The sequence below is a fragment of the Neomonachus schauinslandi genome, chromosome 7 (genome assembly GCF_002201575.2).
Source record: "Neomonachus schauinslandi chromosome 7, ASM220157v2, whole genome shotgun sequence".
NCBI lineage: Eukaryota > Metazoa > Chordata > Mammalia > Carnivora > Phocidae > Neomonachus > Neomonachus schauinslandi.
Window position 1 is genome coordinate 139,299,753 of NC_058409.1, and position 16,586 is coordinate 139,316,338.

At 52.5% G+C, this 16,586-nt stretch overlaps 1 protein-coding gene across 1 annotated transcript in view; it reads right to left on the reverse strand.

The window, feature by feature from the left end:
• Positions 1-387: 387 nt before the first annotated feature.
• Positions 388-16,586, reverse strand: part of TRIO (trio Rho guanine nucleotide exchange factor) — a 224,096-nt gene continuing 207,897 nt past the window's right edge. Inside the window, exons 49-58 of the mRNA XM_044916685.1 lie at positions 15,795-16,549; positions 11,520-11,767; positions 9,867-10,005; positions 8,991-9,018; positions 8,626-8,788; positions 8,237-8,358; positions 6,804-6,882; positions 5,707-5,907; positions 3,339-3,477; positions 388-2,735 (exon numbers count right to left, since the gene is read on the reverse strand). Of these exons, the coding sequence (XP_044772620.1) occupies positions 2,187-2,735; positions 3,339-3,477; positions 5,707-5,907; positions 6,804-6,882; positions 8,237-8,358; positions 8,626-8,788; positions 8,991-9,018; positions 9,867-10,005; positions 11,520-11,767; positions 15,795-16,549 (2,423 nt within the window). The 3' untranslated portion in view covers positions 388-2,186. The remainder of the gene's footprint in view (positions 2,736-3,338; positions 3,478-5,706; positions 5,908-6,803; positions 6,883-8,236; positions 8,359-8,625; positions 8,789-8,990; positions 9,019-9,866; positions 10,006-11,519; positions 11,768-15,794; positions 16,550-16,586) is intronic.

The window sequence follows — 16,586 nt, forward strand, 5'->3', positions numbered from 1 at the left end:
ACCGATGCTTGAACCCAAGTGCTTCATGGTCTTTGATCCACTTGGATGTTAAGCTTGCTTTTCTGTGGCCAGAGGCAACAGCTCTTCCCTTTGCTCTGATTCGTGTGTCCATCAAGAAGTGGGGTACCTTAGAGATTCTAACCAGGACAAGGTGCAGCTGAAATCTGGTTTATGCACCCGTGTCTTTGGAGTCTGGGTTCTGGGAACCAATCTGCAGGCACCTGACCAACTCCCGTTTCTGGCCTTGTACAGCGGATTCCCACTCCGGAACACTCTCCCCTCCAACTCCCCGCCAGACCTAGGAGAGGCCAGTCTTTCAGTCTCCCTCAGTGATGTCTCTCTTTTCGATTCCATAGTGATCAATTTAAATAAAAGGCCTAACGCAAAAATCAGGCAAATATGTTTAATTTTTTAAAATAACTGATGGCAAAATAAAATATTTACATCACATCATACTGTGTAAACATGTAAGGTCTCTGTACAAAGAAATATACATGCAAAATTATGTAAAAATTTAACTGAAATAATAAAAGAAACAATACACAAATGAACGTTGTGAGGTTACGAATACACATCCAGTTTTGAATCCATTTCTTTTAAAAAGTTTCTGTACAATTTTACAAGAAACAAACAAAAACCCAACAAAAGAATAAATAAAATACATTGGAAGCGGCAAAGCTTAACTACGCCAGTTTATGGCTCAAGACCCAGGTGTCTGGCCGGCTGGGGATGCGGGCTGGTCTCCCTATTAGTGTATTTCACACAACGAAGGTAAAAAGACATCCCGAAAAACTCAAGCATGCCCAGAAACCCCGCGGCGTGCTCCCAGGCCTCCCCACCCCGGCGTGAATTCTGCCACAGTGACGCAGACATCGGGTGACAGCCTCAAGGCGGCTAGTGCTTCATTGGCTTTTATTTCTTACCAAAAGCTCAAAATCCAGCCAATTTTTGTACAGAAAGTTGAACGTCAAAAAGTTTAAAAAGTAGTAAATGTCCAGACTGATTTTGGGAAAAAAAATAATACTTTGGCATTCTGAATAATAGCATAATAAATTTTAAAACATTACCCTATTATCCAGTTTTATATTCAGAGTATGAAATCACTTTTTACAGTCCTCAAAACTGACAAATTCCACGAAGAGTTTAATCTCCTTGAACTGATAGCACAGGGCTACAACCCCCTCCCCCCCGCCCCACCCCTGACACACGCACAAAACCATAAAGCTCACTGTACGAAGTATGTGCTTTTTCTATATATTTATTACAGGTACAACAGAGGTCTTCATAAATAGTTGCATAAAATGTTAAAGCCACAACATTGCACATGATATGAAATAAAACCAAAAAAACCCCAATGAGTGCATTTACAGTATTTTCATCTGACTGTATACTGCTCAACAATCTGATTGACGGCTGGGGGGTGGGTGGGGAGCACGGGGAGGCCACCCCTAGGGCTCGGGGTGGGACCCAACTTGATGTCCTTGGTGGATGCGCAGAGCCCTCTGACCTCCCCCAGAGGAAGCCCTGGGCAGCGGCTGGGGAGCAGGAGGGGAAAGGACAGACCGAAGGCAGGACCAGTCTTATATACAAGTAAGGCCTACATTTCATCAGAGCAGAACGATTCATTCTATTTTTATGCAAAAGTCTGAGGTTGAATGCACGTTTCAGGAGCCCAGTCTGGCGTCCCCGCGAGACGCACGCAGACCCGGCAGCTGGAAGGGCTCAGAGCCAGGTGGACCCTGAGCTCTGGACGAGGCCGCGGGGATGGCCACCGCGAGGGTGAGTCCTCCCCAGAGGGGTCCAGTATCTCTGTTTTGTTCGTGAAGACCAGTGGTTGAACATAGGCATTTCGTTTCCTTGAATAAATCTTGGAAAATGTTAAATTTGCAAAATTCTATTCATGTTCATTTAAAAAAGTTTCTTTTTATTTTTTGCAGAAACCTGAATAAAAGACTGTGGTACAGCAATGCTGTGTCCGCTCACGAAGAGTGTACAAGAAGGTCCTCCACCCCAGCACAGCGTGCTCCCGAGTCCCAGGCACTGCCGAGCTCAGCTCACTCGGAGCCCCATGTCACACGATGAACATACGGCAGCTGATCAGTTCTGTTGGTGTGTGTTTCTCTTCAAAATTCAAATTAACAGCTGATTGGCAGGTGAAAGAGAATGAGAAAGAACTTCAAGATAGGTCAAACTCTAGGCAAAAGCCTGCTCTGTAAGAAGTTTTGAACGCTACGGATAGGTCGAACATCGTTCTGGTGTTTGCGCCGCTCAATGAAGGAAGTCAGTCTGGACGTGTCGAGGACGCCCGCCCCCTTGCCACTGCCGTGGCCCGCCTGCAGCCACTGCTCCTGGAGGGCTAGTGCAGCCGAGGGACGCTTGGCAGGGTCCTCTTGCAGGAGGGAACACACGAACTCCTTGGCCTTCTGGCTCACTCCTTTAAAGCAGTCCTCTGGGAAACTAAAGTCTAGTCGGCAAATGTTCAGGCAGGTCTCCTCCACGCTGTCGTCGAGGAAGGGGGACACGCCGCTGAGAAGCACATATGTGAGCACTCCGACACTCCATGTATCCGAGGTCAGGGAGATGGGGTTCCCAAGGATGATTTCGGGGGCTGCAAACTCGGGGTTCCCCAATAACTGGTGGATGTAGTAGGTCGTGTTGAGTTGGACAGCATCTCCAAAATCAGCCAGTTTAATCGTTGGCTTGGCCAAACTCTGATCCACCAGAATGTTTTCAGGCTAGAAGACAGGATAAGACAACGGTCATTTCCATCAATCCCCATCTCAAGCTTACTTGGGATGCTCACCAGGAATCAACGAAGTCTACTGGAAGAAACCGTTCCAACGCAAGAAGGGATGCAGTTCTGAGCACGCAGGCCCACGGAGGAGAAGGCAGCACCAACACAGAGGGAACGCCGCCCCCTCCCCGCAGACAGCTCTCCTGGTAAGTGAGCACGAAGGCGCCATGCCCGAGAACGCTGCCTTAGCAAGCTGGGTGTTCGTCTTCACGCCCAGCACTAACAGTAATATTCACCTTCCTTTCTCAGCTACCACTGACCCAGTCTCACACCAGCCTTGCAAAGCTCTCAGGAACTTTCTGGAACCTCATGAAATGTGTGAAGATCTCAAATGTTTATCTAGTACTTCACTGACTTTGTATCATTGAGAGCAAAATCTTAAAAACAGAGATTAGAAATCAGGGTTCCCATTACCCACCTCCTCCTGCTTGTCCCCGGTCCCCCCAGGCCTCCTGCAGTGGACACGTTGGGAGGAGGCCCCCACGTGCCAGGTGGCTGGGCCTCGGTCAGACATGATGGCTTTGGCCCCAGGGGCCCCACTCACCTTTAGGTCCAGGTGTGCTATCCTGCAGTTGTGAAGGTATCGGACGGCTTCCAGAACCTCCCCCAGATACGCCCTGATCTTCCCTTCGGTGAGGTTTCCCCATCGCACCACACAGTCCAGGAGACGCCCCTGGTCAGCCCTGTGGAGGCAAGAACGTGGGCAACACTTGTCATGGTGCTGGGTCACTTTAGAGGAAACAAAGAGCTTGTCTGTGCCCACTGTTAATGTCCTACCAGTCTGGTGTTTCAGGAGCACAGCTCCACCTCCAGGCACGACTCTATCAAGAGGGTGATTTCTTTTCAACCTCGTTATGGATGCGAGTGGGGAACAAGGGCGCCCAGCCCTCAGAGGGAGCGGGGAAGGGGAGGGGAGCACGAGCTCCCGCCCAGCAGGCTCACACGTGAGCCCGGCCTCTCGGATGCTGAGGGGATGCAAGCCATCCGGCCACGGTGGGCACTCGGCAGGTGCTCTGCAGGCATCTGCTGTAGGCTGCAACGAAGTGATACACCTCCCCAAGCCTTCGTTTTGTCATCTGTAAGATGGGCAACGGGAAGGCCACACGAGCTAATGTAAGTAAAGAGGCAGACCTTGAGGTGTGCTGAGAAAACAGCCAGCACGACAGGGCTGCCCCCTGCACCCCCCCGCCCCCGTTCCTGCTGCGCTTTTCCTGGGTGCCTTTGAAAACAACACTCAGAGGTGAGGCGTGACACTTAGTGACCTCTGCCCAGCCACCTCATAACATGGGCTGCCCCTGCTCTCACTCGTGACCTGAGATGGAGGGCTGCCCTTCTCCCAGCTCGCTGTCCCCAGTTTCGGGATCTGTAATCTGAAACTGTGCCTTCCATCAAAATGCCCCCAGAGTTCCCATTTCCCTGAAGTGGGAGCAGGGATGCTGGGGGAACTACCTACCGACCCGCACCTCTGGTTTCATGCTGCACTCAAAAGGCTTCCTACTACGGTGAATTACTTTGATATTTAAAAACCATGGATGCAGCGCTGCCCATGGGCCAGGGACTAAAGGCTTACTGTCAATTCACTAAATCCTCACGCCAACCTTCCCAAGGTCATACAGCTCGCCAGGGAAGGCCAGACCTGCAGTGAGGTGGTCTGGCCCAGGCTCTCGGAGCACCTCGCTCGCTCCCCGCTCTGTCTGCACAACAGACACTTAATGGAAAACCAGCCACTTGCCCGGTTACGAGGGGTAATCGAGGAGACCTTGGTAGTAATCTGTTAGGAAAATAAATCCTAGTAACAGTGCGGCGAGACCAAACCATTCAGTTTTCTACTGAAAAGAAACGACAGCCGAACACACTTAAATTTTAAGCCAGAAATGGAAGTCTTGTTGATTTTTGATGAGGACTTTAAGATAGTTCTTGCTAAAAAATCCCCAGATGAGCAGAAGCTCTTGGACACCCAGCATCTCCAGCCAGAATAGGATAGAATTTAAAAACAGCTAAAGGCCAAGATATTTCAGAGAGGGTGGGCTTCCCAACCCTGGTACTGCTAACACTGGGGGACAGCGGAGTGTCTGCCGTGGGGCCGTCTGGGCTCTGTGGGGCCGTCTGGGCTCTGCGGGATGATGAGCAGCATCCCTGGCCTCTACCCTCTAGATGCCAGTGGCATCCCCAACCCAAGCTGTGATGGCCAAAAAAGTCTCCAGACAGGGCCGTAATGTCCCCTGGGGGGCAAAACTGCCCCCAACTGAGGACCACTGCTCTTCGGTCAGTTTTCACACTCTCTCCTTAGATGACTATGCCATTTACTGGGGTGGTGCACAGAGCTCACTGAACACCATGGGACTGGGGGCTCCTCTGGCCGTGGAGGCCCACCTGCCTTCCCAAGGACGTCCTCTAGGGGAGGTGCATCTCACTCTCCCATTCTGACCACCCTGTGGTGGGCCGGAGCTCTAGCAGGCAGGACTGCAGGCCCAAAGCAGCGGCCAGGAGCAAGATCTTAGGGGGCCCACTCAGCACTCACGAGGCTCCCCGGGACCCCAGCAGCCGTGCGGTCACTAGCAGGGGCAGGAGTCTTCAGAGGCCTGGCCCCTTGGGGATCCTGGCAAGCAGGTGGCACCTCCAGGTTGGCTGAGACCCAGAGGGAACCCGGGTGGTGCTGAGGTGTTTTGATGCTAAGCTCGTTGCTCCCTCATTTGGACAGCATGTGCTAAAGACTATACTTCTTTCTACCATTACTGGAAAGCTCTAGAACTGTGGTCTCTGACAGCAGGCGCACACACACACCCACACACACGCATTACAAGTTGTATGGATCCTGAAATCCTGATTTCTGTCCTTCTTAGAGAACAAACAACAGTAAAATCACTTTAAGTTGAGGCTGAGGCTTACGAACTGGGGAGAGCAGTACGCACATTTCTAACACCAGGACGTAGCTGGTGGGGGTCTCGAAGGTATCAAGGAGGCCAACAAGCAGCGGGTGCTGGAGGTTCTGCAGGATTCCAAGCTCATGGGTGACCTGGTCACGTTTCATCAGCTTCTTGTTCACAAACTTAGTGGCCACTGCTCGTTTGGTTCCTTTCTGATCACATTTCTTAACGACAGAGAATCTGCCCCTGGAAAACAGGTCGAGAAGATCATTTTCAGAGGACTCTGAGTACGTCATGGAGAAAAGACTCTGTTAACCTAAATGGACTGGAGGCCTGCCCGCAGGCTCTGCTCTCCCTGGCCACTCGTGGAGGGGCCGTGGCTCGCAATGACCCGGGGAAGCTGGCCAGTCTCCGAGCCCCTCAGCCATGGGATGCCCTGGGCCTGGCTGCCCCTTCTGGAGAGAACCGGCCCCTCTCTCTGTTTGGCAGGAGGACCCTGCCACTCCAACCTACATCTCCAATCTGAAGAACACATTCAGCCTTTCTCAACTGGGACTCCACAGGAGAAAATTAAGGTCCACAAAAAAGGGTCTGAGCGACACTCCTCTGACTTCTCCTAAGGATAGGACACAGCTAGTGTGGTCCCAGAGGCACAGAAGAGGAGTTAAGTCATTACATCAATGGATGGCTTATGACATTACGCCTCAATTCTCTCTTGGAACCCAAGCTGAAAACATCCTCTTTACTCCCCCAATGTTTATTTGGTTTTTTTTGTTTTTGTTTTTGTTTTTAAAGATTTTATTTATTTGAGAGCGAGAGAGAGAGAGAATAAGAACACGAGAGGGGGTAAGGTCAGAGGGAGAAGCAGACTCCCTGCTGAGCAGGGAGCTCGATGTGGGACTCGATCCCGGGACTCCAGGATCATGACCTGAGCCGAAGGCAGTCGCTTAACCAACTGAGCCACCCAGGCACCCATACTCCCTCAATATTTAATATCAAAAGGCAATTACACATTACATTTCAAATATAATTCATATAACTTCCAACTGGTGGCAAAATTCACCACTAATCTTATCTACTCTTACAGACAGTTATGTCATACACTTGCTCTCTTGGAAGGGGCTCTGGGTTTTATATCATACCTGCCAAGCTCAGCCACTTCGCTGTAGAAGGAGTCAAAGTTGTCTTTCCAGGTCACCATGATCCCATCACTCCCTGGACCTGCAAGAAGAGCAGCATCTCCCCTGAGCTTGGTTTATGTGCGCTTCTTGGGGAAGAAGTCTATAGGCCTGCGCTGTCCAATATGGCAGCCACACGCGGCTACTGAGCATCTGAACTGTGGCTCACCGGACTGAAGATGTGCTGGAAGCGTAAAATACACACTGCAGGTTGGGACTCAGGATGAAAAGAGATGGATTTACGTGACAGAAATAAACACACACTTCCTTTCCCATTATTTCCCCACTCGCATCTCCAAGGTGGAGTCTTCTATCTCCCTAAGCTCCTTTAGCTTCTGTAACTGATTTATTATAAAGCAAAAATCACCCTGTATAGTTTCTATGATGTCTTTTACAAATGAGAACACTGGCAATTCTTCACTTTCAAATTCAGGATTCTCTTTCTTCCTTGTGTCATGATCCAAGAATCAGATCATTTCCTTTCTCTGGTATAATGAGGTTAAAATATCTGGGATGAAGATACATGGGATAAAAATGCTAAGACAATTCTATTCATTGTCTACACACAGGGCGCTCCTGGACTCAATGCACCTTTTAGTTCAGATTCTTATTCTTGTTCTTGGAAGCAGTTTCCTAGACCTGGTGCAGCTGAAGAATGCATGGGAAACGTCAGCAGCCCTGTACTGCACAGCTGGCCTTCTGTGAAGCCCGAGCTGCAAACCAACTGGTATGTGCTGCCTACTGAGCAATGGTCAGTGCAACCAGAGGAGATTTAAAAGGGCCTAGGATGTGGGTTCTGCCTCTGGGAGCTCAGGGTCTGGCTGAGGAGAGAGAACAAGGCCGTGCTGGGCCATGGAGAGAGCAAGGGCTTCAGACGGGAGCAACGCAGGTCCCACCGTGGTCGCCCTGCGTTCCCAGGAGGGACACTGTTAGGGTCTCAGTGAAGCACAGAGCCTGCATAGGCCTCAGCCACGCTCCTTCCTCTCCTCCCACAGCCTACGCGAGACCAACTTAGAGGAGATTCCCTCAGAGCCAAAGTGCCAACTGAGCAACTGAGTAAGAGAAGTCAGATACAAGAATGTGTTTTGAGCACTATGAGCATGGGACGTACCGTGTTCCAACCCAGAGGCCGGCACTGGATGCTCGGCTGCCCAGGGGGCTGGGTCAGGGGCCTGCACTGTGCACCTCCCCGAAGATACGAACGGGGCAGGAGGTCACCCGCCCTGGGACACCCTAGACACTGTGGTCTGCCGCTTGCAGCTCTCGTTGGGAAGGCCCCACACTGACTTATTGCCAAATATTTTAGACCTTCCTGAGTGTGTATGTGCAGGGGCAGGGTCTCTCTGGACCTGCGAGTCCCAGAAGATGCGCGCCCCCTGCTCAGGGGTGCCACTTACCCAGCACCCTCAGACTGGCTGAAGACGAGGCTGAACCCATGTCGTTCACGGCGATGCACGTGTAGATGCCATCATCTTCTGTGGTCACGCCGACAATCTTCAGAGTGGCCTCTCCCAAGTCACTGCCGCACAGATGACAACTCATTGTGGGTCACAAAGGCGCAGCTCCCCCAGCGACCGCCCCTACCCTCTCTCCTTTGGGGTCACAGAAAATGACAGAGGAAGTACTGACAAGGAACTTCAAGTGGAATTTTAATTTTTATTGCACACCTCGGTATGAAATGCTCCCTTGTGGGTGACGTCAGGGTGCCAGGGGTAACCGAGGGGGTTGATTGTGTTGGTCACAGTTGACGGAGGTCACGCTCACTGCCAGCAAAACCCAGCCTCACCTGTAGGAGATGCTGTAGTGACCGTCGTTGTTCAAGGTGTTGTGTTCAGGGCCCTTCCAGGTGATCGAGGCCTTGGGGCGGCCACAAACTCGACATCTAAGAACAACGGTCTCCCCTGTCTCACACGTGACCTCACTCAAGGGAATGACGAATTCTGGGGGAACTGCAGGAGAAAGGAGTCAGGGATACCTGTCACCCTTGGCTCCTTTCCCACACCCACCAATCCTAACAAGAATGAGACCCGAATTGCCGCCCATGCCCCAGCGCTCCAGAAAACCCACTCTCCAGGTTACGCCCCAGCGTTCTACAATGTGCCCCATGGACCCTACACTCTGCAAAACCAGAGGAACAAGATAACAACTCACCGTCATATATGTAGTTGGGATTGAGAAGCTGAAACGGAAAAAGCACATAGATGTTAACCAGAAACATGAACTGTTTTGTGGTATGTTACTTTTATTCCCAGGCTACAAGTATCACTGAAAGATGAACAAGAATACAACTTGGGTCTCAAAACAGAGCACATTTTCATTGCCTTTACATGTACTCAAAAAGCCTCATGTCACAAATTTCAGTGAATTTTTGTCTTCCTACCCACCAACACAAAAGAGCCTCTTAAACTCAGAAATGCCCATTTTTCTCATCCAACGGGCCGGGTTCGGCTGGTCCCTGGGCCCCTTCCTTCTGAAGAGCTGCCAGTGCCCTGACCAGAGCCCATGCGCTCCCTTTAGGGGAGATTTCCTTTCTCTGCAGGCAACCACCGCCCAGCTAGGTTTAGGGCAATCTGATCACGGCAGTAAAGCTGACTAAAGCAACCCCCGAGGGAATGTGCCAAAGCTGGTGAACCTGTGTCTCGGGCCTCTCTAGCCCCTTCCCAGCGGTGTGCGGCGGGCCCTGGAGAAGCCCGTAACACAGCTACCTGACACCGTGTACTTGGAGAACCTGGCCTCTGCTTCCCCAGCGCAGCCAGCAGCGTCCTTTGGAAGCTACCCGAGCGCCTGGTCAGGTGCGCGCCCCGGCACCCTGCGGGGCGCATGCGCACCTGTGCCAGGAGCACGGTCCCCGCGAGCGCACTACGAAGCCCTGCAGGAGCTGCGCCCAAGGCAGCGGGAGGGGATGCGGGAGGCAGATGGCGGCAAGTGAGGCCAGGAGCCAGGCCCGCAACCCCTCCTGGGCCGCCCCCGGCCCCGCCGCTGCCCCAGGAATGAATGCCGCAGGCTCCTGGAGACGCGCATACGCACCTTCACAGATACCTTGTTGCTGAGCCCCTCCCGCGACTTCCGATAACCGTTCTCTAACTTGCCTTCCCGCTTGCCGTCTTTATCTTTTTTCTCAGATTTTTTCCTTAAACGGAGTGCTGTGTGCCAAGATGTTGACTTCCTAGGGGGAAAATAACACGTTGGTAGTGTTACAGCTTACTAGTGTTCAGCAAGTGATTCCTGAAAGCCTTAGAGAAAGGCTGAGTAGCCCACTTAGGGGATTCGGGGTGACGGAGGCTCCCTGAGCTCTGCTAAGGGAAACGCACCTGTGAGGCTCAACAACCAGAGGGGAAACCAAGAAGCTCTTCACTTTTGAGGATTAAAATACAAAAGTGCTGGTAATGGTCAATTTTATGTATCAACTTAACTGGGCCGCTGGGTGCCCAGAAATGTGATCACACGTTGTTCTGGGTGTTTCTGGATAAGATTAACATTTTAATTAGTAGAGTAAAACACACTGCCCTCCACAACGTGGGAGGCCCCCTCCAATCAACTGAAGGCCTTAGTAAAAAGAGGGGCTTCCCTGAGCAAGAGGGAATTCTCCAGTAGAATGCGTCCCCAGCCTGCCGGCCCACACTGCAAATTTGAACTTCCTAGTCTCCGTAACTGTATGAGCCAATTCCTTTTATTACCTGCTTCCTCCCTGGAACGAACGAACACACACACACACACACACACACACACACACACACACACACACTCCTATTGGTTCTATTTCTTTGGAGAACCCTAATACAAGGCCTAAGAACACTCTTTGATAAAATGAAGTACAAAATGGGAATCTTGAACATTGTACTAGAATAAAACATTTCTGCATATCAAGGAGAAACAGGACAAGGGGGTTATCATGGAGGAGAGGCTCTCTGTAGCCTGAACTCAAGCCCAACTTTCCCGGGAGCTGCGAGCGCCAAGCCCAGAGGTGCAGGGTGCTGCTGGGATGCTGGCCAGCCTGCACTGCGAACCCAGCTGAGGGTCCTCCATGCTTGGAGAGAAGCACGACCACTGTCACTGCCTTTGGGTCCGCTGGTGTGGGCTGAGGCCTTTGGAGGCTTCAGAAATCACCAAGGCCTGCAGTGCTTCCACTCCCAGAAACCACTGGGCTGATCTCTACCACAGCCAAACAGATTCAGGGAAGGGCAGAGTTTTAAACCAGCACCCAAATTTAGTTTTCTTGTTAAAAAAACTGTTTAATACAGCAAAACTGGTCATTTCTTAACTGAATTAACCTTCTAGTATACACGAGGCGTAATGGCAATGGCATCACACAGATGTTCACCTGCAGCTCACAGAATGAGCATCTGCCCAGACGCACCCTCAGCATAGGCGGCTAAGGAGTCAGAGGTCCCTGGGGAGTCCTTAGCCCTGACCCGAGACCTTGGAGATGATAATATCATTGTAAATAACCTAGTGGCTTGAAAAAGCTGTGTGTTTGCACATGCAGGTTATTAAAAGAGCCTGCCAGAACGAGTCTGAGAGACGAAGGGTCACCCCATCCTCACTTTGGGGCTCCACACTGTGCTCAGAGATGACTTGCACTGACAGGCAACGGCGCAGCTCTCTCTCGCTGGGCCTCCTCCTCCTCCCAGGGCCTCTAGGCCCCTGGCCCCTTGGCTGGCCTGCCGGGTGGGCACTCACTTGAGAGTCCCATCGGGGTTCTCCATGATGACTGCACTGGTATGCCCCAGGACGAAGCCTGGAATCCAGCCCTCGGCTGCGGGGCACTGGTCAGTGGCGGCTCGGAACACCAGAAACATGTTCTGTTGATTGCTGGCCAGAATTTGAACGACCTCTCCTTGATAGACGTTTATCTCATCCTCCTTCACTGCCGTGTAATCGTGTGTCACCAACATGGTGGAGATGTTGCTACTGCTGCTACTTTCACTCTGGAGCGGGAGACATGGAAAAAAGGCAGAGGGGAACTGAAACGAGATCTGATGTCATGAACTCGCTCATCGGCATGTGGCCGCAGCGTTATGACCCAGAGCAGGGCTCACCAGACAGGCCCGGAGGCACCTGCCCTCCTCTGCCACTCTCTCTTTAGCTAACTTTGTGCCTTTTTTTTTTTTGGATAATTAAAAATCAGGATTTCTCTAGAAAGCAATGCAAGCAACAATCTAAATCAGTCACCACAGTGATGACACTTTGCTTTCGGGAGCTTGGTTACTGTTTCAACCCCATCTTCCTTGCACCCTCAGAGAACAGCTCAGTCCTCCTGTTGATGCCATGCTGCCTTGTATCTATGTCACTGTGACCATCATGCTCATTTAAAAAAGTATTATTAAATTAAACGGACACAGAGAGTAAGTAGCTCTTCAGCTCACTGACACATTAGACCATGGAGTGGCCCCAAATCTGCCAAAGAAAATGTTCACGGAGAACACATATCCAAGGATCATGACAAGCTGCTGACATGCCTGATCATTTTCACCTCTTTTTCCTTCTAAAAGAATGAGGAATACCTGAAAAGAAAACCAACTGCTGTTCTGCTCTCATGGATAGTTAGTCTGCCTCCTTTATGTGGCCCTCAGTGAGTGGCCCTGAACTTGCAGGACTCAGTTGTCCTGAAGATGCACGGGAACACACAGACTATATAGCACTGCAGAGTGGCTGTGGACACCGCTGGCGCCACAAGTCAACCTCCGGGAACAGCCCTTGGCGTGAGAAAACCTACTCTCCTCTGGAGTCCTAGCAGGACCCAGTCTCTGTTCACTGTGTGTCTCTAAGGTCCACCACAGTGACGAACATGTAGCAGACACTCAATATATATTCAGTGACTCAACGACGCAAGATTGCAAGAGTAAAACAGAGATCGTTTCTTAAGGCCACCTACCTAGGCCCACAAGCTGAGTGGTGTCAGCTGCTGAGTAGAAGAAACACAAATGGCAGTATTTGTCCCAAGCTGTCATTTACCAAGTGACCCTTTTGTTCCAGGGAAGGAGGAGGAAACTGACACCACTGTCACCTCCTGGCTACATCTTGCTCAATCCTATCCAACAGGTGGGATGTGGGAAAGGGCGTCACGCCCCCTGCTCCTGGTAGCTCGTTCTCAAGAGATTTCCACCAACGATGTTGTCTAGATGCTCACGGATCCCCCGGACTCCGATGACACTTAGCCTCTGCTGGGCTCTCGGCTGCCCGGGGCAGGTCCCAGGTGGTATAGTTGCAACCGTCAGACAACCCTGCCCCATGCCTGTCAGCCCTGGGCTACTGAGCTTGTGTCGGGATATGCTGGAGCGGACAGGCTCGTTGCCGTTAACAAGCCAGTGTGCCGAGAATTCCGGGGTGTGGGGCTAGGACTCTTGACCCACAGTGGGTATTTAAATTAAACACAGCAGAGTGCCAAGCTCCGGTTCTGTCTCAGCTGAGAGTCTGTTGCGGATTCCTGCCTCTTGTGGATCCCCCCATACTGTCCACGTCAGGCTACGTACGGCCTGTGCATATTCATTTATGCCATTTTATTCTTCTAGCGTGTACTTTATTCTGACTTATATAGCAATACCCAATAGTTTTGAGATCACAAAGCCAAATTTGGTAGGAAATGCAAACAAAAAGCAACTTATGCAGCACAGCTGCTTTTGGCCAGAGCATCCCAAGCTTGTCTCGTGATTTTGCCAAAATAATTGCTCTTAGTATTTTCTGAACACTTCCTGTGCACCAGGCTAAGGATCAGGCATTTAAAATCCATCTCATTTAGTGCTCGAAGCTGCCTTCCCGGCTGGCACAACCATCACCCCCTTACAGAATGAGAGGTTGGGCACGCACACGGGCCACCTGGCCTCGGAGACTAAGGCAGGGTTGCACTTCTATTGCTGCCAGGTGGGCAAGGGCAGAGAGATTGTGCGTCCACATTTGGAGGCTGGCACAGTCACCATCTGGGTTGGTCCACATCCACTCCATTCCTGCTCTCAGCAGAACTTTCCAGAAGGTGCCCATGAAAGGAGGAAGAAAGCTCATGGGTTAGGCACAGCTGCTTGGCTGTGACTGCAGACCGCTCCGTGGAAGTAGTCAAGGAGGAAGGTGGCCACTGCTGACCCACCAGGACGATAAGATGGCCCAAATGGGTAGAAATGGGGCAGGAAGACAGTTCCTTTTAACCAGAGCACTTCAGAGTCCTAGAGGACATGTTCACATCCCCATTCAGGCCTCTAGTGGTCTTCCCAGCCTTCCAGGGCATTTCTGTAAGGCACTCTGACTCATCTAAAACACTGGCAATTTCCCTTTCCAGGTTACCTACCACCTAAGAAAAAGTGAGAGGCAACTTTTGCAGCCTCAAGCCGGAACATACAGCACACGCGACTGTGCCTCTGTCTGAGGACATCCTGGGAGGGAGCCGGGTGGTGACGGTTATGTGTGTGTGTGCTCCCGGGCGGCCCGGAGACCAGCATGGGCGTCTGCTTTGGAACAGCTGAGGTTCGTTCTGAAGCACAGACTCTGAGCACTCCTCGTCTGCCTAAGGGGAGTGTCCAGGTGAGGATGAGCTCGGGCAGCGGCTCCCAGGCCCAATTCCCCAATTCACAGGGGTCTCAGCTGTAAGGACACGCCCACCTCCTGAGCATTCAACCAGATGTGGGCAGGCATGGCATCCCTGTGGCGCTCTGCCTCTTTTCCTCTGGCTGAAGTTGCTCACCTGCATTCCTAGCATTTCAGACCCACGGGGGGGGGGGGGGTGGGGGATGGGGCAGGCTACCGTGGAGGCCACTGTAAGGCACCCACAAAGAGGAGGACACTGGTCACAGCCACTGCCTTATTTTTGCAAATAAGAGTCAAGGGCAAATAAATGTACCAAGACCCATTTCCTAATTTCTTCCTCAATTAAATATAAAGATTGAGTTTAACAAAATACGTAACAAATAGGAAAAAAGAGAAAGCCACGTCAACCCAAACAAGGCATTAACAGAAGTCCAGAAAAAAGAAGAGAGACATGCAAAAGCCAGGTATGTTTTCATAAAGAGAGACACAGACCCTTTTAGGGAAATGTATTTAAAAATTTATAAAGCCATCAAACATACACTCGTTAGAACAGTTCTATTCCCTCACGCATGCCTTTAGGAAAAGTGTTAAAGGTCAGGCCATCTGCCGTGTAGGAAAACAGCTGGGTAGGATAGTGAGGAAGCCACAAAATGGGGGAGAAACCCACCACAGCAACCTTTCTGCTTGAGGACACAACATAGCTGACGGGCAAGAGAAGGCCGAGGAAGCCCGAAGCGCCTGCAGCGCGCCCCCTGCTGGACAGAAGGCAGGACGCTCCCGGCCGCCGGCAGGAGCCCGAGCTCGAGGCCCTACAGCAGTCTCTTCCAAAGTGAAACTTGGGGGGAAGCAAGTATTTCCACTGGAGAGATTTCTTCCCCCCATTTTGTCTGCTTAGTTTGCTGTGAGTTGCTGTTGGAATTTTTCTTGAGGGATTTTTTTTTTCCAGCAGATGAGTCAAAAATGCTGCAAAGATAATTTAAGGCATAAAAGAGCACAACCAAGCGATGAGCAAAAAGCTTAAAGTGTACAGATTCCAACTTAAATAGGAGGTAAACAGCAGGGACACTGACCCCTCTAAAAAAACGTGTGTGAGGAAGGCAGGGGTAAAAAGGAAGTTCCAAGATACTCTGCTGGTCAGAGAGTGTGAAAGACGCACTGGCGCTGCCTTCGGAGGTTAACGATCTGGCTTCCCGGATTAAGGAGACACACACAAAGCAAGGAGCGAGTTAGTAGAGACGAGAGCAGCGCTGTCCCCGCGGCAGGAGGGGTTAGAAGGCGCCCGGTCCGCGGGCTCCGGGCCGGAGAGCTGACCACTGCAGGCGGCGCCGGCCGGAGGGCCAGGAGTTAGTAGGAGGAGAGCGGCGGCCACGGGGAGGTTTAGAAGAGCTGGCGGGACAGAGGCAGTGGGGCAGGCGGGCGCAGGCTGCCGGGCGTTCTTACCCCGTTGCTCTGCGTGGACTGCACGGACTGCTCGCTGGCCGAGGAGCACGTGCTCATGCGGTCCGTGTCCTTGGCGGGGGCCGCATGGCGCTGCGCCTGCCGCTGGAGGGAGTCACTGTCCCCCGGGAAGGTGAAGGAGCCCGGCCGGCTGGCGGGGGAGGCGGGGATGGAGCTCCAGAAGGAGCCCCCCTTCTGCAGGGGGCTGCTGGGGGGAAAGGGCTCCTTGCCGATCGGAGAAGGGAACGCGCTGGCCACAGGAGAGTTCAGAGGCGAGACGGCCCCGGGCCTGGGCTTTCCCAGGGGCAGCGAGCCCAGGCTGCTCCGCGAGCGGCTGTCCTCCGGGTTGGCCCGTGCCTCCTTGGCGTCCGCATCGCGGCCGGCGCCTGCTGCGGCACTCCCCGAGGACTTCCTGGGGCTCTCAATGACCTTCATCTTGGGGATGCGCTCGGTGGCGGCGTCTTGCTCGGGGCCTTCGGGCTCTCCCGGGGCCCGCCTGCCGGGCTGGCCAAGGCCGGCCTCCGGGGCGGGGCTGCTGCCGGGAAGGGGCGGTGCAGGGCCGGGAGTGGACATACCTGACATCTTGTCTGCCTCTGCCTGGCTCGAGGCTGCAGAGGAGACCAGCACGGGGGAGTGGTGTCTGACAGGCTGGGGAATCCGGGAGGGTCTGCTTCTGCTCGAGCTGGGGAGCCCGCTGCAGCTGCCGGGGCCGCCGCTGGGGTTGCCGCCTCCGCCGCTGGGGGCCCCGCCACCGCCGCCGAGCGCATCCCCAAGATGAAGGTCATTGAGAGCCCC